Source organism: Salvelinus namaycush, chromosome 16, assembly GCF_016432855.1.
Source record: "Salvelinus namaycush isolate Seneca chromosome 16, SaNama_1.0, whole genome shotgun sequence".
Lineage (NCBI taxonomy): Eukaryota > Metazoa > Chordata > Actinopteri > Salmoniformes > Salmonidae > Salvelinus > Salvelinus namaycush.
In genome coordinates this window covers 28,475,925-28,496,419 of record NC_052322.1, presented here as the reverse complement: position 1 = coordinate 28,496,419, position 20,495 = coordinate 28,475,925, and the positions used below count along the sequence as shown (strand labels likewise).

At 43.7% G+C, this 20,495-nt stretch overlaps 1 protein-coding gene across 1 annotated transcript in view; it reads right to left on the bottom strand.

The window, feature by feature from the left end:
• Positions 1–1,791: 1,791 nt before the first annotated feature.
• Positions 1,792–20,495, bottom strand: part of LOC120061273 (DALR anticodon-binding domain-containing protein 3-like) — a 32,659-nt gene continuing 13,955 nt past the window's right edge. The window contains exons 6-12 of the mRNA XM_039010969.1: positions 18,735–18,799; positions 18,495–18,553; positions 18,295–18,377; positions 5,783–5,909; positions 5,188–5,246; positions 4,638–4,751; positions 1,792–2,598 (exon numbers count right to left, since the gene is read on the bottom strand). Of these exons, the coding sequence (XP_038866897.1) occupies positions 2,479–2,598; positions 4,638–4,751; positions 5,188–5,246; positions 5,783–5,909; positions 18,295–18,377; positions 18,495–18,553; positions 18,735–18,799 (627 nt within the window). The 3' untranslated portion in view covers positions 1,792–2,478. The remainder of the gene's footprint in view (positions 2,599–4,637; positions 4,752–5,187; positions 5,247–5,782; positions 5,910–18,294; positions 18,378–18,494; positions 18,554–18,734; positions 18,800–20,495) is intronic.

Genomic DNA, 20,495 nt, shown 5'->3' with positions numbered 1-20,495 from the left:
AGTCTGTAATAGCTACATGTTTCGAGCAGAACACCATAGTCCCTGTGCCCAAGGGAGCGAAGGTAACCTGCCTAAATGATTACCGCCCCGTGGCACTCACATCGGTAGCCATGAAGTGCTTTGAAAGGCTGGTCATGGCTCACATCAACAGCATCATCCCGGATACTCTAGACCCACTCCAATTCGCATACCACCCCAACAGATCCACAGGTGACGCAACCTCAATCGCACTCCACACTGCACTTTCTCACCTGGACAAAAGGAACACCTATGTGAGAATGCTGTTTATCGACTACAGCTCAGCACTCAACACCATAGTGCCCACAAAGCTCATCACTAAGCTAAGGCCTCTGGGACTAAACACCTCCCTCTGCAACAGGATCATGGACTTTCTGACGGACTGCCCCCAGGTTGTAAGAGTAGGCAACAATACGTCTGCCACGCTGATCCTTAACACTGGGGCCCCTCAGGGGTGTGTACTTAGTCCCCTCCTGTATTTCCTGTTCACCCAAGACCGCGTGGCCAAACACGACTCCAACACCATCATTAAGTTTGCTGATGACAACAGTGGTAGGCCTGATCACCGACAGCGATGAGACGGCCTATAGGGAGGTGGTCAGAACTGGCAGGTGGTGCCAGGACAACAACCTCTCAATGTGAGCAAGACAAAGGAGCTGATCGTGGACTACAGGAAAAGGCGGGCCGAACAGGCCCCCATTAACAACGACGGGGCTGTAGTGGAGAGAGTCGAGAGTTAAGTTCATTGGTGTCCACATCATCAACGAACTATCATGGTCCAAACATCCCAAGACAGTCGTGAAGAGGGCACGGCAAAACCTTTTCCCCCCCTCAGGAGACTGAAAAGATTTGGCATGGGCCCCCAGATCCTCAAAAGGTTCTACAGCTGCACCATCGAGAGCATCCTGACCGGTTGCATCACCGCCTGGTATGGTAACTGCTCAGCATCTGACCGTAAGGCGCTACAGAGGGTAGTGCGAACGGCCCAGTACATCACTGGGGCCAAGCTTCCTGCCATCCAGGACCTATATAAATAGGCGTGTCAGAGGAAAGCCGATAAATTGTCAGAGACTCCAGTCACCCAAATTATAGACTGTTTTCTCTGCTTCCGCACGGCAAGCGGTACCGGAGCGCAAAGTCTAGGACCAAAAGGCTCCTTAACAGCTTCTACCCCCAAGCCATTAGACTGCTAAACAATTCATAAAAATCGCCACTGGACAATTTACATTGACAATTTACATTGACACCACCCCCCCCCCTGCTGCTACTCGCTGTTTGTTTGTTACCTATGCATAGTCACTTCGCCCCCACCTACATGTACAGATTACCTCAACTAGCCTGTACCCGACTCGGCACCGGTGCTCCCTGTATATAGCCTCGTTATTGTTATTGTGTTACTTTTTATTATTACTTTAAATTTTAGCCTACTTGGTAAATATTTTCTTCTTCTTGAACTGCACTGTTGGTTAAGGGCTTGTAAGTAAGCATTTCACGGTAAAGTCTACACTTGTTGTATTCAGCGCATGTGGCAAATAAAGTTAGATTTTTGATTTGAGGCTGTAATCACTGTCAAAGGTGCTTCAACAAAACACTAAGTAAAGGGTCTGAACACTTATGTAAATGTCCTATTTTCATATATTTTTTTAAATACATTTGCCAAACACTCTAAAAACCTGTTTTTGCTTTGTCATTATGGGGTATTGTGTGTCGATTGATGAGAAAAAAAATGTAATCAATTTTAGAATAAGGTTGTAACGTAACAAAATGTGGAAAAAGTCAAGGGGTCTGAAAAATTTCAAAATGCACTGTATGTGTGTGTGTGAGATATATATATACACACACACACACACACATCATACTGAGACAGTCAGTTCAAGTAGAAGGAGGGGGGAAGGTAGGGGAGCGTAAATGGCTCATGGCCAGGAGCAATATCTAGTGATGAGGGCGGGGGCAGTGCTTACAGTGTACATGCAGAGTCTGTGTAAATACCAATGGCTCTGGGGCAGTGTTTGTTAGTGGAAAATCATCTATGGTATTGTATAAGGGAAGACTGAAGATGATCATTGGTTCAAAGGCAGTGAGTGTCTATGGTAGAGGCTGTATCTGTGGTACATCAGAGATACTGGTGATAAGACTGGGGAGACAAATACTTCACTGTAGGGTGAATCATTTATACACCTTCTTTTATCAGCAATAAATAGAGTGGGTGTAATATAGGGTGTAAGTATATGGGGGCGTAACAGATCTTCAATTTGGAGAAAATAAAAGCCTATTGCTAACTACAGTATTACCTTTGGGCAGTAAAAGTGGCATTTCTATGTCTATTTCATCTATGGGATAGGCTAGTGATATTTTTGTCTGTTAATGGGCCTTATATTTGGGCAGTTCATGGGGCTATAGTTGGGGAATTTGGGTCAGTTCTTGGGGCTATAATTCTGGCTTTCGTTGGGGTATTTGGGGCTATAGCTGTGGAATGGGAGGAAGGTGAAGAGTGTCTAGTGCGCTATGGTAGAGCTCTCTTAGTGCTCTCAACAACTGCAGCCGACAAAACATCTGATTGAAGAGGTGAGGCAACGGCTCCTGTAGAGGGGGAAAGAGGGGATATAGTGAGAGACAGTTTGAAAAAGAGGGGGGAGGGGTTTTGTATGGACTGAACTTGGTGTGAACTAATCAGTTTAAATCAAAAATAATCTGTGCTGTCTATCAGTACACCATGTTTTCAGGCCTGGTATGGTCGGTCATAGGCCATTAACACAATGTGCCAAACATCGAGGGGCATCACACATGCAAACAGATATGTAATTCTGCATACTGCGAGACCACATGCTGTAATTAAACCTAACCTAAATTAACTACCCCCACCCTCAACACAGACAGACAATCATAGCGGAAAAATTAGGGAGTGCTCACGCCAAGGACGTGGACTCTGTTGTAATAGGAGCTAAAATCCTTACTGAGGGACACCAGGAACTTGCAGATCTGGGAGACACATTGCACACACATTAAACATACATTATATGAGCATTCATTTACCTACTGTTCAAGTCAAAAGTTTGGACACCTACTTATTCAAGGGTTTTTATTTTTAATGTTCTCGACATTGTAGAATAGTGACGACATCAAAACTATGAAATAACACATGAAATCATGTAGTAACCAAAAATGGTGTTAAATCAAAATATATTTTATAATTCTTCAAAGTTGCCACCCTTTGCCTTGATGACAGCTTTGCACACTAGGCGTTCTTTCAATCAGCTTCACCTGGAATGCTTTTCCAACAGTCTTGAAGGAGTTCCCACATGTGCTGAGCAGTTGTTGGCTGCTTTTCCTTCACTCTGCGGTCCAACTCATCCCAAACCATCTCAATTGGGTTAAGGTCGGGTGATTGTGGAGGCCAGGTCATCTGATGCAGCACTCCATCACTCTCCTTGGTCAAATAGCCCTTACACAGCCTGGAGGTGTGTTGGGTCATTGTCCTGTTGAAAAACAAATGACAGTCCCACTAAGCCCAAACCAGATGGGATGGCGTGTCGCTGCAGCATGCTGTGGTAGCCATGCTGGTTCAGAGTGCCTTAAATTCTAAATAAATCACTGACAGTGTCACCAGCAAAGCACCTCCACACTATCACACCTCCTCCTCCATGCTTCACGGTGAACCACACGGGGAACCACACATGCGGAGATAATCTGTTCACCTACTCTGTTTCACAAAGATACGGCAGTAGGAAACAAAAATCTCAAATTTAGACTCAAACCAAAAGGACAGATTCCCACTGGTCTAATGTCCATTGCTCGTGTTTCTTGGCCCAAGCAAGTCTCTTCTTATTGGTGTCCTTTAGTAGTGGTTTCTCTGCAGCAATTCGACCATGAAGGCCTGATTCACACAGTCTCCTCTAAACAGTTAATGTTGAGATGTGTCTGTTACTTGAACTCTGTGAAGCATTTATTTGGGCTGCAATTTCTGAGGCTGGTAACTCTAATGAACTTATCCGCTGCAACGGAGATAACTCTGGGTCTTCCTTTCCTGTGGCGGTCCTCATGAGAGCCAGTTTCATTATAGCACTTGATGGTTTTTGCGACTGCACTTAAAGAAACTTGCAAAGTTCTTGACATTATCCGGATTGACTGACCTTAATGTCTTAAAGTAATGATGGGCTGTCATTTCTCTTTGCTTATTTCAGCTGTTCTTGCAATAATATGGACTTGGTCTTTTACCAAATAGGGCCATCTTCTGTATACCACCCCTACCTTGTCACAACACAACTGATTGGCTCAAACGCATTAAGGAAAGAAATTCCACAAATTAACAAGGCACACCTGTTAATTGAAATGCATTCCAGGTGACTACCTCATGAAGCTGGTTGAGAGAATGCCAAGAGTGTGCAAAGCTGTCAAAGGCAAAGGGTGGCTACTTTGAAGAATCTCAAATATAAAATATATATTTGTTTAACACTTTTTTGGTTACTACATAAATACATGTGTTATTTCATAGTTTTGATGTCTTCACTATTATTCTACAATATAGAAAACAGTAAAAAGAAAAACCCTGGAATTAGTAGGTGTGTCCAAACTGACAAACTGATTTTTCAAATGCACTTATATATTATTTTAAATCTCACCTGTTCAGTCTTCAGGTTGACTCTGGCCCCTCCATCACACCCCAACGTCTGTCCTGTTTGGTCGAGAAGCTCCGAGAATGGAATGAGGTAATCGAACAGAAGAAGCCACTCCCCCTATGAAACAGGAAAAGACACCATGACTGTGGAGAATAGCAATCTCTGGAGGACCAGAGTACAAATGAAACACAGATATCTAGGCCCATATTCACAAAGCACCTCAGAGTAGAAGTACTGGGAAGAATCCAGGATCAGGTCCTCCCCCATCCCACAGGTTTGTGGCACCTTAATTGGATAGAACGAGCTTGTGGTAATGACTGGAGCGGAATAAGTGGAATGGTATAAAATACATCAAACACATGGCTTCCATGGTTTCCAGGTGTTTGACGCCATTCCATTCGCTCTGTTCCGGCCATTTTTGTGAGCTGTCCTCCCCTCAGCAGCCTCCTGTGCCCCATCCATGTAATGACCTAAAAGGCTAAACTGATTCTTGATCAGCACAGGCTCTGTAATGTGTGCTGTGGAGCAGTCATTTAACCAATGATAGACCTACCTCTTCTTTTAGAGCTGAGAAGTCCAACTGGGAGCCCTCTGGGATTTCAGGGTAAAGTCCTGTAGGATGCAAATAAGGAGGAACTGAACATGCAGCATGAGAAAGACCGAGTACAATGTAGGATGTACATGTTTGCTTGGTGTGGTCTGGACTAGTACGCATATACAATATGGCAGTGTAAAGGCGGCAGGTAGCCTAGCGATACAATTGTGTGGTTCAGATGGCTCAGTTTGTGGTTTGACTACAACATAACACATATGCACTACAGTATGTGGCCTAAGTGTTTGCTGGATCACTTTGGATAATGGCACGTTCAAAACAACTGAGCTCAAACCATGACGTCAGTGATCTTCAGGTCTGAAAGTTGGAGCTCTAGAAAGAGGCCTGTGTTCCCTAGTTGGATGACCGTTCAAATACATTTTTCTCAGTTGGAGCCAATTTATTTCACAGTTCCCAGTTGTTTTGATTGCACTGAGGTCGGAAGTCTGAGATTTCCCAGTTGTTTCGAATGCGGCATTATCAAGTCAGTCACGTCTGCTAAAGGACATCATATCCATCATCATCATCCAGTTGCCTTGCGTGTCCCCCGTCTCACCTTTCCCCACACCTCGCTCGTAGCTGTCAAATAGGGTGTGCAGCCGAGCACAGTTGTACATGACGAAGACTCCGCCTCTGGGGCCCTTGGTGGACACGCTGCCTTCCCTCTGCACATCCAGAGTGACCTGTGTGTGAAAACAGCCATCAGTCTGCCAGTCAGCTCTGACTCAACACCAGCCAGACACAAAGCCCCTGGAGAGCAAGGTAGGCCAGCACGCTACAGAGCTATACCAGTTCATATACAGTATGAAACCTTAGACATAAGGTTCATGAAATCAAAAAACTTACTAAGATCAGATAACATTCATATATTAGCCATTTCTGAGACTCACTTAGATCATTCATTTGATGACACAGTAGTAGCAATACAAGGATATAACATCTATAGATGAGACAGGAATACTTATGCGGAAGGTATCGATATACAGTGGGGAGAACAAGTATTTGATAACCTGCAAAATCGTCAGTGTTTCCTACTTACAAAGCATGTAGAGGTCTGTAATTTTTATCATATCACACTTCAACTGTGAGAGACGGAATCTAAAAAAAAAATCCAGAAAATCACATTGTATGATTTTTAAGTAATTCATTTGCATTTTATTGCATGACATAAGTATTTGATACATCAGAAAAGCAGAACTTAATATATTTGGTACAGAAACCTTTGTTTGCAATTACAGAGATCATATGTTTCCTGTAGCTCTTGACCAGGTTTGCACACACTGCTGCAGGGATTTTGGCCCACTCCTCCATACAGACCTTCTCCAGATCCTTCAGGTTTCGGGGCTGTCGCTGGGCAATACGGATTTTCAGCTCCCTCCAAAGATTTTCTATTGGGTTCAGTTCTGGAGACAGGCTAGGCCACTCCAGGACCTTGAGATGCTTCTTACGGAGCCACTCCTTAGTTGCCCTGGCTGTGTGTTTCGGGTCGTTGTCATGCTGGAAGACCCAGCCACAACCCACCTTCAATGCTCTTACTGAGGGAAGGAGGTTGTTGGCCAAGCTCTCGCGATACATGGCCCCATCCATCCTCCCCTCAATACGGTGCAGTCGTCCTGTCCCCTTTGCAGAAAAGCATCCCCAAAGAATGATGTTTCCACCTCCATGCTTCACGGTTGGGATGGTGTGCTTGGGGTTGTACTCATCCTTCTTCTTCCTCCAAACACGGCGAGTGGAGTTTAGACCAAAAATCTCTATTTTTGTCTCATCAGACCACATGACCTTCTCCCATTCCTCCTCTGGATCATCCAGATGGTCATTGGCAAACTTCAGACGGGCCTGGACATGCGCTGGCTTGTGCAGGGGGACCTTGCGTGCGCTGCAGGATTTTAATCCATGACGGCGTAGTGTGTTACTAATGGTTTTCTTTGAGACTGTGGTCCCAGCTCTCTTCAGGTCATTGACCAGGTCCTGCCGTGTAGTTCTGGCCTGATCCCTCATTGATGCCCCACGAGGTGAGATCTTGCATGGAGCCCCAGACCGAGGGTGATTGACCGTCATCTTGAACTTCTTCCATTTTCTAATAATTGCACCAACAGTTGTTGCCTTCTCACCAAGCTGCGTGCCTATTGTCCTGTAGCCCATCCCAGCCTTGTGCAGGTCTACAATTTTATCCCTGATGTCCTTACACAGCTCTCTGGTCTTGGCCATTGTGGAGAGGTTGGAGTCTGTTTGATTGAGTGTGTGGACAGGTGTCTTTTATACAGGTAACGAGTTCAAACAGGTGCAGTTAATACAGGTAATGAGTGGAGAACAGGAGGTCTTCTTAAAGACTAACAGGTCTGTGAGAGCCGGAATTCTTACTGGTTGGTAGGTGATCAAATACTTATGTCATGCAATAAAATGCAAATTAATTACTTAAAAATCATACAATGTGATTTTATGGATTTTTGTTTTAGATTCCGTCTCTCACAGTTGAAGATGATGATAAAAATTACAGACCTCTACATGCTTTGTAAGTAGGAAAACCTGCAAAATCGTCAGTGTCTCAAATACTTGTTCTCCCCACTGTATACTCACATACTCAAGAGCCATATCCCTGTAATGCTTACAGAAGATCTTATGTCAAGTGTTATCGAAGTGTTGTTGTTGCAGGTTCACCTGGCACATCTAAAGCCTTTTCTTTTGGAGTGTTGCTATAGGCCACCAAGTGCTAAAGTCAGTATCTAAAAAATGTGTGAAATGCTTGATAGTGTATGTGATGTAAACAGATAGGGCTACTTTCTTGGGGACCTGAATATTGACTGGTTTATCAAGCTGTCTGCTCATGAGGAAGGTTCTCACTGTAACCAGTGCCTGTAATCTGGTTCAGGTTATTAATCACCCTACCAGAGTGTTTACAAACACTACAGGAACAAGATCATCCACATGTATTGATCACATTTTTACTAATACTGGAGAACTTTGTTCTAAAGCTGTATCTGTACCCATTGGATGCAGTGATCACAATATAGTGGCTACATCCAGGAAAGCCAAAGTTCCAAAAGATGGGCCTAAACTATTGTATAGGAGATCATACAAAATATTTTGCTGTGACTCTTATGTGGATGATGTTGAAAATACACTACATGAGCAAAAATATGTGGCCACCTGCTCTTTGAACATCATGGTCTTTAATATGGAGTTAATCCCCCCCCCTTGTTGCTATAACAGCCTCCACTCTTCTGCGAAGGCTTTCCACTAGATGTTGGAACATTGCTGTGGGGACTTGCTTCCATTCATCTGCAAGAGCATTAGTGAGGTCAGGCACTGATGTTAGGCGATTAGGCCTGGCTCACAGTCAGCGTTCCAATTCATCCCAAAGGTGTTCGACGGGGTTGAGGTCAGGGCTCTGTGCAGGCCAGTCAAGTTCTTCCACACCGATCTCGACAAAACATTTCTGTATGGACCTCTTTGTGTACGGGGGTATTGTCATGCTGAAATAGGAAAGGGCCTTCCCCAAACTGTTGCCACAAAGTGGGAATCGTCTAGAATGTCACTGTTACGCACGCCTCTTGGAGGAGGGAACACAACACCCTGCTACTCTCAACTCACCGCGGAGTGAAAGAGGTATGTGATTGTAGGTGCGGGTAAGGATGACAGAGGCAGAGTAGTTAACCATTAACAGGAAATGTATTCCGTCACACGGTAATTTGGGAAAAAGGGGCTGGTCGGAACCAAAGCAAAGAAAGTAAAAGTTAGAGCACCCTCTCCTACCTTACCTACCCACAACTTATCTATTCTTAACGCCACCTGCCGTGCTAACCAAAATGCAGGGGGTGGTCCGCCCAGGTCTTACCTAGTGTGCATAGACAGAGTACATACTACGGGTATATGTATGCCTGCAGGCCTCTTGCCTAAGCACTCCCAAGGTGCCTTTACCTTCACACCTGGGAACAAATGAAACAGAATAATACAAACAATTTCAATAATCAAAAACAGTCCTTTTGACAAACATACCTCAGCAGGATCTGCTACAAAATACTTTCTGAGCAACGAGCAACAACCAACACAGGACATCAAAGAAGCTCTCTGAGCAACAACCAACACAAGACATACCAATAAGCTCTCTCTCTGAGCAAAGGAACACTGGCTTTTATACAGCTGGAGGGGGAGTCTGCAATTGTAGACAGCTGTATCCCTTAACGAGAGGGCGGGATCAGACCTACAATCTGCAATGGGGGCAACCAATCAGCTGCTTGGGGGAATCCAGGAAGCCATTTCCTGAAATACATACAAACCCACAACAACACAGAAACTGGGGAACGTAACAGTCACTGTATGCTGTAGCTTTATGCTTTCCCTTCAGTGTAACTAAGGGGCCTAGCCCGAACCATGAAAAACAGCCCCAGACCATTATTCCTCCTCCACCAAACTTTACAGTTGGCACTATGCATTGGGACAGGTAGCATTCTCCTGGCTGCTCCAGAGTACAATGGCGGCGAGCTTTACACCACTCCAGCCGACTCTTGGCATTGCGCATGGTGATCTTAGGCTTGTGTGCAGCTGCTCGGCCATGGAAACCCATTTCATGAATCTCCCGACGAACAGTTATTGTGCTGACGTTGCTTCCAGAGGCAGTTTGAAACTCGGTAGTGAGTGTTGCAACCGAGGACAGGAGATTTTTACGTGCCACGGGCTTCAGCGGTCCCGTTCTGTGAGCTTGTGTGGCCTACCACTTTGCAGCAGAGGCGTTGTTGCTCCTAGACGTTTCCACTTCACAATAACAGCACTTACAGTTGACCGAGACAGCTCCAGCAGGGCAGACATTTGAAGAACTGACTTGTTGGAAAGGTGGCATCCTATGACCGTGCCATGTTGAAAGTAACGGAGCTCTTCAGTAAGGCCATTCTACTGCCAATGTGTCTCGAGGACAAGTACATTAGAATGTCTAGTTTGAGAAACAGACGCCTCACAGTCCTCAACTGGCAGCTTCATTAAATAGTACCCGCAAAACACCAGTCTCAACGTCAACAGTAAGAGGCGACTCCCGGATGCTGGCCTTCTAGGCAGAGATGCAAAGAAAGGGAGTAGTACACAGCGTTGTACGAGCTCTTCAGTTTCTTGGCAATTTCTTGCATGGAATAGCCTTCATTTCTCAGAACAAGAATAGACTGGTGAGTTTCAGAAGAAAGTGCTTTGTTTCTGGCCATTTTGAGCCTGTAATCAAACCCACAAATGCTGATGCTCCAGATATTCAACTAGTCTAAAGAAGGCCAGTTTTATTGCTTCTTTAATGTCCACAACATTTTTCAGCTGTGCTAACATAATTGTAAAAGTTTTTCTATGATCAATTAGCCTTTTAAAATGACAAACTTGGATTAGCTAACACAACGTGGCATTGGAAGACAGGAGTGATGGTTGCTGATAATGGGCCTCTATCTACATAGGCGTACATTCCATAAAATTAAAAAAGCCATTTCCAGCTACAATAGTGTGCTTCTCTTTCAAAAACAAGGACATTCCTAAGTGACGCCAAACTTTTGAATGGTAGTGTACATAAGAACGAATCGAGCGGGTCTAACATTTGGTAGAAATCCTTCCTTAAGTTCTAGACCTCAGGTGAATCTGGTGTGGTGTGGCTGTTGAACAAGTTGAGGAGACTAAAGGACTTGGTGTTACCTTCGATTGTAAACTGTCATGGTCAAAACATGTATACTGAACAAAAATATAAACGCAACATGTAAAGTGTTGGCCCTAAGTTTCATGAGCTGAAATAAAAAGGTAAACAGAATTTTCCATATGCACAAAAAGCTTTTCCGCCCAGGCAACGAAGGAGTGACTTCGTAAGAAGCATTTCAAGGTCCTGGAGTGGCCTAGCCAGTCTCCAGATCTCAACCCCATAGAAAATCTTTGGAGGGAGTTGAAAGTCCGTGTTGCCCAGCAACAGCCCCAAAACGTCACTGCTCTAGAGGAGATCTGCATGGAGGAATGGGGCAAAATACCAGCAACAGTGTGTGAAAACCTTGTGAAGACTTACAGAAAACGTTTGACCTCTGTCATTGCCAAAAAAGGGTATATAACAAAGTATTGAGATAAACTTTTGTTATTGACCAAATACTTATTTTCCACCATAATTTGCAAATAAATTCATTAAAAATCCTACAATGTGATTTTCTGGATTTTTTTTTCTCATTTTGTCTGTCATAGTTGAAGTGTACCTATGATGAAAATTACAGGCCTCTCTCATCTTTTTAAGTGGGAGAACTTGCACAATTGGTGGCTGACTAAATACTTTTTTTCCCCACTGTAGGTTCCACTTTCAGAGGTACATCTTTTACAGTTAGGAGAAATGTCTGTTTTCATTCTATGGAGTCTCATTGGAGTGTAATAAAATTTGTACAGAAATGTGTAATTAGATTCTTTCATTTTTACATTAGTAGAGGAGCAGTATACCCTGTCGCAAACCTCCGCCCATAACTCATCACTGAGTCAGACCAAGGTCCTTTTCCCAGATTATTTTCAAAGGAGTAAAGGAGGAGCCCCCTTTCTCAGAAAGGAGTCTATAGATATGAGATTTTGCCTTTAATGGATTGTGCTGAGCAAGAAGGGTTTCAGCTTCATTCAGCTGAGCTCTAAACCTCCTCTTGGAAGTAAATGAGGAAATGACGTCTAATTTAAAGATATTAAAAAAAACACAAAAAATGGATCTTGGCACATTGAATTCACTGCAGAGCTCTTGAAAGGATTTCAGTGTAGTGGTCTTCTGATGAAATAGGTCTGAAAAGGTCCTGATTCCTAAAGTATGCCAAAGATTAAAATTGGCATCACTCAGGGCTTTTGGCAAGTCTGGGTTGCATACTATAGGTGAGTGAGAACATATTTGGGAGGAAATGCCCAGGTATTTCTTACAGTCTCTCCACGCTAGTAGGGTGCTGTAAATCACAAAGGTTTTGGCTTTGTTGCCCACTTCACTAAAGTTATTCATTAATATAATTGAGCTTAGGGTCAGTGAACCACAGGATTGGGCTTCTATCTGAATCCACGTTGAGTCTTGTCTGTTTGTGATCCATGTTAGCATGTTGCGGATTTGGGCAGACCAGTAGTACAATTGAAGGGAGGGAAGGGCAAGACCGCCCTTAGATTCAGGTTTCGATAGAGTGGAGAACTTGATCCTAGGTTTTTATTGCTAACATGCTTTGATTAGTTGTTTTGAAAAAGGAAACTGGGAGATAGCATGGGAGCGTCTGAAATAAATAGATCAATCTAGGGAGGACGTTCATACGAATGACATTAATTCTTCCTACTAAGCTAATTGGGAGGGAGATCCAGGTTTGGAGATCGTTCTTGATTCGATCCAGGAGTGGAAGATAATTTTCCTTGAAAAGGCAATTCAGATCTGGTGTTACGAAGATCCCAAGGTATTGAAACCCCTGTGACTTCCATTGGAACGGACAGTGTCTTCATAGAGCTGGTGAGTGTAAGATTGAGAGGGCAAACAGTGGATTTGTTCAAATCTATCTTATATCCTGAAAACTTGCCATACTGAGCAATTGTGTCTAAAATGGGGGGGATTTCTCAGGGTTGGATATGTAGAGCAAGACATCATCCGCATAGAGCGAAATCTTGTGCTGTAGGCCGCCTGCAGAAACACCCATAATACTTGGATTGCTCCTTATCAACTCTGCCAGAGGCTCCAGCCCCAACAAGTAGCACCCTCATCTTGTGCCCCGCCCCAAAAAGAATCTGTCAGAGTTCAGTACGTTAGTAGTCACCATGGCATTTGGATTAGAGTATAGGGACTTAATCCATTTAATGAAGTTTGGGCCCATATTGAACTTTTCTAAGACTGAGAACAGAAAGCTCCACTCCATCCTGTCGAACTCCTTCTCAGCATCCAGTGAAGCCAGCAGGACAGGGGTCTTCTGTGTGTTTAGTTGATCAATAATACCAAAAAGACGGCAATGTTATCAGAAGAGTACCTGTCTCTAATAAATCCAGTTTGCTCCGCCTTTATTATATTGGGAAGAAAAGTGTTTAGTCTTGACGAGCAATTTGGTAATTATTTTGTAGTCGAAATCAAACAAGCTTATGGGCCGGAAGGACGAGCAGGATAGAGGGTCCTTGTCTTTTTTGAGCAACACTGTAATGCGAGCTGTGTGCATAGAGTCTGGGAGAACTCAGTTTTTGCAAAAATCATCCAGCATTGGCATCAAAATAGGGCTAAGCTGGGGCCAAAAAGCTTTGTAGAACTCTGGGGAATCCATCTGGGCCTGGGGACTTGTTAGGTGGCATGGAGGTAATTGCCTCCAGGACCTCCTCGGGAGTGAAGGGGGAGTTGAGATCTTCTTGGTCGGTCTCTGATAGTTTAGGTAGCGAGATTCCCTCTAGGAAGGAGTGGAGTTCTGAGAGAACATACGGAGGCAGAAGTATATAGTTTGCAGTAAAAATCATGAAAAGTTACATTTATATTTTTTGGGTCATATGTGACCTCATCCTCTGCTGTTCGGATAGCCATGATTGTACGCTCTGACTGCTTTAAAAAAAAATATATATATATATATAGGTATGCAAGCAATCTACTAGGCCTATTGCTATACTCATGGCATTTCTGTTTGGTAAAGAAAACTTTTTTTTAAATCTGCAGAGTATAGTCCAAGTTCAGTTTGGCTTTGGCTGTTTTAAGTTGACTCCAGGAGGCACTGTCTGGGGATTGTTTATGTACTTTTTCACAGCGTTCCAGGTCCTTCTCAAGATCTAACCTGTGTGCTTCCATTGCTTTTTTCTTAGAGGAAGCATATGCAATCAGATGACCTCTTAGTGTGGCTTTGGCAGCATCCCACATTGTGGCTGGAGAAACAGGAGAATCTTTGTTGTCTTGTGTGTAGTTGTCTATCCATGTAGTTACCAACGTATGGAACACTTTGTTTGATAACATTATTTAAGATAGTAATTGGTTGCCCATACAGTGACCCAGTTATCAAAATATCTCCCCTCCGGATCAGATATGTTTTTGTCAATTATGAATGGAACATTCTTATGGATAAGTATGGCTGTACCTCTACTATTTGATTTGAAAGATGAGAAATACACCAGTCCCACCCGCGCTCTGCGAAGTTTGGCATCACAGACGTGTGTCTCTTGTAATAGTGCAATGTCTGCTTTTTCCTTCTTTTTTTTTTAGAGCACATAGTATCTTTTTCCCATTTTATTGAATGACCTAGACAATGGCAGTTCCATGTCAATAGATGTAAGGTACTAGTCAACGTCATCGAACAGTAATGGAACTCTAGTGCAAGTCATCTCTGGGTAAAGATGGATAATAGTTACAGCTGCGATCACATAAAATAAAAAATAAATGGTGTACATAAAAGAACAATCTCTGAACACCCTAGCCGAGTTCCCAAACAACTCGACATATCCCATTGGATCTATTACCCCCACGCTCAGCCTCAATTCTGTGTTCCGAAAAAACAACAACTTAGCAACGCACAACGTCTCCCCCTCCCCACCAAAGAAATGCCTCATCCTCTCAGCCCGCATTGAGTAAGTGACAACGTAGCCCCCGTCCAGACCACATTAAAAAAAACTCCCCCAAAGGACATAGGGCTAATCTTTTGGACCAAATAAAAACAGAAATGTTGGGGCCAATCCTTAAGAGGGATCTATAGGATAAGTTGTTTGTTTTTATTAAAACGTAATAGAAACAGGATAAGGCCATAGGCATAAAATTGACACATTGAGCTTCTCGTTAGGTCTGTAAGTGTGTCGTAATCGACAGCCTATAAATGGTGGAGGCCTGTGAAAATGAGAACTACAAATAACAATAATAAAAATAAAAAGTGAAATCAAAGTAGGCTGAAACGTTAGTAGGCCTAGGTTATGCTATAGAGCCTATCCCTCAGCTAAAATAATATAAATTAGACGGCTATAATGACATTTAGGGGGGCGGTGGGTCTTTGGATGGCGGCTATATGTTGTCTTACCTCCATTAGTAATAACTGTAATCGCTTTTAGTCATTGGTCCATTTCTCAGTGATCAGGATTGTTCTTCAAAAAACTTTAGTCTTTTCGGGAGTTTTGAAGTGTCGCAGGGCTCCTTGGTGAAGAATCCTGAGCTCGTTTGGGTATTTGAATCCCCTAAAGATGCCTCGGTCAATGGAGTATTTCACCTCGTCAAACTCTCGGCGCTTTCGCCGTATTCCAGCTGACAGGTCCTGGTGTAAAGTGAGTTTTTTGCGTTTCCCACTGTAATTCTGTTGATTTTCGCCGCCTGTAGGACTCGTCGGTGAATCTCAGGAAACGTATGGTGAGTGGGCGCGGTGGTTGTCTGGCTGCTGGTGGGGGCCTCAGTGCTCGGTGAGCTCTCTCCAGTTCTATGGGCCTGTCGGTGGACAGGTGGAGCCACTCGGGAAGTTTGTCTTACAGGTAGCGGATCAGTGGCATGTTTCACTCTTCCTTTTCGCCCAGATTTAATAGAACACAATTATTCCTTCGCCCCCTGTTTTCCAGGTCCTCTGTTTTCTTTTTAGCATATGTTATTGTTTCCATGGCGTCTGTCAGTGAGTTTTCCATGGATAGGATTCACTCCTATTCCTCATCCAGGCGCCCCGCGTTGATGGTTATCTTGTTGTTGATGTCAGGCAAAGCATTTTCCAGGGTTGTCACCTTGCCCCCTATCACACTGAGCTGAGAGTTAATGCCATCTAATTTGATGTTGAGTTCTGTACGTTGGGATCTCAGCTCAGAAAGGATGACTTCGGCAGAGTGCGAGGTTGGCATTTGTTGGGCTTCGGGGGGGGGGGGGGGGGGGGGGTCCTCTTGCTCCTCGCTAATGGCGCTAGCTTTTTCTGAAGCTAATGCTCGAGTCCGGGTAAAAATGTCACCTGTAATATCGCCTTTTGTAGCCGCCATGACTTTTTGACTAAAGCTAAAAGGAGTTTTAACTTGAAGTGGAGGTAAGATTAAGAATAGGAAACTACTTGTGCGGAGCTCTTAGTTCATGTGGCCAACTCGTTCAAGGGTCATGTGATCCCCCACTTCTTGTTTTTATAAAAACATTCAATGTGTAGGAAATTCCAAATTGTTCGCATAGTCAACTTACACACAGCACTGACACACACTTACTCCACCAAACATGCCACCAGGGGTCTTTCACAGTCCCCAGGTACAGAACAAATGCAAGGAAACATACAGTATAATACAGAGCCATGAGTGCATAGAACTCCCATCTTATATAGCGCAAGTGAACAGCAAACCTGGTTTCAAAAAACAAATAAAGCAACACCTCACGGCACAATGCCTCTCCCCCATGTGACCTACTTGTTGTGCGTATGCAGTGGCGACCCGTCATTCAGGGCAATTACATTGAGTTAATAAAGCCGCATACAAACCTGGTCTCTTTTTTGCTTTCTTGAGTAAGGCAGCTCCAAAATGCAGGTGTTCCAGCCTAGCTCAGTGCTTTCTGTGGTGGGGCTAGCCAGCAGAAAATGGAGCATTACGCCTGATTGTCTCAGTTTTCTGTCATGATTGTCTCAGTTTTCTATCACTCATGGCACAGTACATCATCCCCAATTTTAAGGTTCGAGATCGAAAATTTTAGCTCCTTGGGTTCTGCCATAGAGTTATATTAGAAGTGCCCATCCACGAAGGCTCAAGGTCACTGGCCACAGATAGAATGACAACAAATCACGTTATATCTACAGTAGCTTTGATTGGACTGATCATGTCAACATCATACTTTCAAAATCTTAGCTAGCAAACTAGCAGTCGTCACCATGAATCAAGTCGACAAACAAATCCTTTTTGATCCTTGTCATATGAAGAGAAATTATAGAGAAAACATTATCGGTGCTCATCGGCCATTGGACATAAATATTACACAACAAGTTGGAAATAGCAAATTCAACAATGAGTGGTTTGGAAGGAATCAGTGGCTAACTGAGTTCAAGACAACGTTGAACTCGTGAAAAACAAGCTACGACTGGGAAAATACGTTTTGTACGGTCATCTTTCTCTTTGATGACAATATGCCCACGAAGGACCGCCGCACCACATTCCTGTTCAAGCACATCACAACGTGAGTCCAAAAATGTCTTATGCAGCTTCATAAATTATATAGGATACCAGAGGGATATGTATACTGTAGCTAAAGTAATACTAAGAGAGTGTTGTGTAGTAAGCCGTTAGTAGCTCATGTGCCTCACACTAATAATTTGGTCAATTTTCACCAACGTGGTATTGTAAACCTATCGTTCGTGGCAGGTGTGTGCTTGTTTGCCTATAACCTGTTTTAGAGAAATGTAATCATCGAATATTGTAAGAGCTTTCATTGTCTGATTAAATGTATGAACAGCCCATTATCTGAATTCTGTCGCTGTACATTTCAAAAGTGATGAACAAATAGTTATATTGACTACGTCCATCCTAGCTCGCTCATTAATGTCTTAATTGAAATTACGGATCGCCTCTTATTCACTTGTCGTCCCCTTGTGACATAGTTTGTACATCTCAATTGTCAGTAGAAACCACATTTGTTAAAGCAAGTCAGCCATATAAGCTATGTTTTTTTAAAAAAAAAGGCAGTATATAAGGCTGAATGAACTGTAGCAGTGGTAAGGTGTTGGGACTGCTGTTGGGACTCTGCTGTTGGGACAGCTTTATGTAGGCCCTAACAGTTTGTGGGCATCGTTTGTCACCGTTATAGTGCTATTAATGTATTGGTTAGTGTTGGGTCATGTAGTGGCTTTGCTGGCATGCATCTACATGTTTTTTTGTTTGCCCCACCAAGATTTACATGCTAAAATCACCACTGGGTGTGTGTATGTACTGACATGTATGTGTAACTGATAGATACATTTAAAAACTTGAACATGTAGTGTGTGTATGTAAATTGTTACATCTTTTGTCTGTAATGTATTTTTCATGATATGTCGGACCCCAGTAAGACTAGCTGTCTCCATTGGCGACGGCTAATGGGGATCCTAATAAATCTAATCAAAATACACACACATGATTATCGGTGTGTGCATGCGCGCATGCAGACTAGCTCCAAGAAGTGAGTCTCTCTCTCACACAGCTCCTAAGACTCACCGGGCTCGTATGGACTGTTGAGAGCAGCTCAAACCTCACTGTGGCTGAGGTCATGACCTTGATGATGTCATCCCAAGTTTGGTCTGAAACAGTATTTGGAGTTGTAATAGAAGTGTTAAGTCCAAGGAGGGAGATCACATACCACAACAGTCCCTGATCATACACATGCTACAGAGTTCAGACAAATTGAGCAGACTCACCTTCGACTTGTTCTCCATACTTAATCTCTGAGGCCTCCTTCATCTGCACTCTTCTCAGTCTATAGGACAGGGTGAACAATGAGCCAATGAGACAGACACACACACACACGCAGTGGCTCGATGAGATCTGAATAGGCTACATTAGAGATCTGAATAGGCTACATTAGAGCAAACAGCAGAGCAAAGTGATAGCTACTGGGACTAAAGCTGAATCAAAATGATAAAAGAAGATGTTCTTACTGAAGGTACTGGGCAGCACTGAGGTGAGTTCCAGGTGTCTTCATTGGTCCACAAACAAGATGCCTCTAAGAAACAGATAAAGAAAAAGAGGGGGTGGGAAAAAAACGTTACTTTGAGCAATCAATTTATAAGACAACATGAGATGTCGAGTTACAGCATGAATTTGGTAGAGACGAGGCCTTTTTATATAAACAAAAAAAGAAAATGTCCCTTTTTCAAGACCCTGTCTTTCAAAGATAATTTGTAAAAATCCAAATAACTTCACAGAATCATTGTAAAGGGTTTAAATACTGTTTCCCATGCTTGTTCAATGAACCATAAACAATTAATGAACATGCACCTGTGGAACGGTCGTTAAGAGCTTACAGACGGTAGGCAATTAAGGTCACAGTTATGAAAACTTAGGACACTAAAGAGGCCTTTCTACTGACTCTGAAAAACACCAAAAGAAAGATATGCAGGGTCACTGCTCATCTGCGTGAACGTGCCTTAGGCATGCTGCAAGGAGACATGAGGACTGCAGATGTGGCCAAATTGCAATGTCCGTACTGTGAGATGCCTAAGACAGCGGGACAGGGAGACAGGACGGACAGCTGATCGTCCTCGCAGTGGTAGACCACGTTTAACACCTGCACAGGATCGGTACATCCGAACATCACACCTGCGGGACAAGTACAGGATGGCAACAACTGCTCGAGTTACACCAGGAACGCACAATCCCTCCATCAGTAATAGCCTGAGAAAGGCTGGACTGAGGGCTTGTAGGCCTGCTGTAAGGCAGGTCCTCACCAGACATCACCGGCAACAACGTCGCCTATGGTCACAAACCCACCGTCGCTGGACCAGACAAGACTGGCAAAAAGTACTCTTCACTGACGAGTCGCGGTTTTGTCTCACCAGGGGTGATGGTCGGACTCGGGTTTATCGTCGAAGGAATGAGCGTTCCACCGAGGCCTGTACTCTGGAGCGGGATCGATTTGGAGGTGGAGGGTCCGTCATGGTCTGGGGCAGTGTTTCACAGCATCATCGGACTGAGCTTGTTGTCATTGCAGGCAATCTCAATGCTGTGTGTTACAGGGAAGACATCCTCCTCCCTCATGTGGTACCCTTCCTGCAGGCTCATCCTGACATGACCCTCCAGCATGACAATGCCACCAGCCATACTGCTCGTTCTGTGCGTGATTTCCTGCAAGACAGGAATGTCAGTGTTCTGCCATGGCCAGCGAAGAGCCTGGATCTTAATCCCATTGAGCAAGTCTGGGACCTGTTGGATCGGAGGGTGAGGGCTGGGGCCATTCCCCCCAGAAATGTCAGGGAACTTGCAGGTGGCTTGGTGGAAAAGTGTGGTAACAAATCACAGCAAGAACTGGCAAATCTAGTGCAGTCCATGAGGAGGAGATGCACTGCAGTACTTAATGCAGCTGGTGGCCACACCAGATACTGACTGTTACTTTTGATTTGGACCCCCTTTGTTCAGGGACACATTATTCAATTTCTGTTAGTCACATGTCTGTGGAATTTGTTCAGTTTATGCCTCAGTTGTTGAAACTTATGTTCATTCAAATATTTACACGTTAAGTTTGCTGAAAATAAACACAGTTCACAGTGAGAGGACGTTTCTTTTTTTGCTGAGTTTATAACTCACCGGTAGAGATAGGATTCTGATTATTAGTTACGTAATCAGATTATTTTATGACTAATGGACTAACGTAAGACATTACTTTCTAAAATTGGATAATATTATTACAGGTGCTTTAAGTA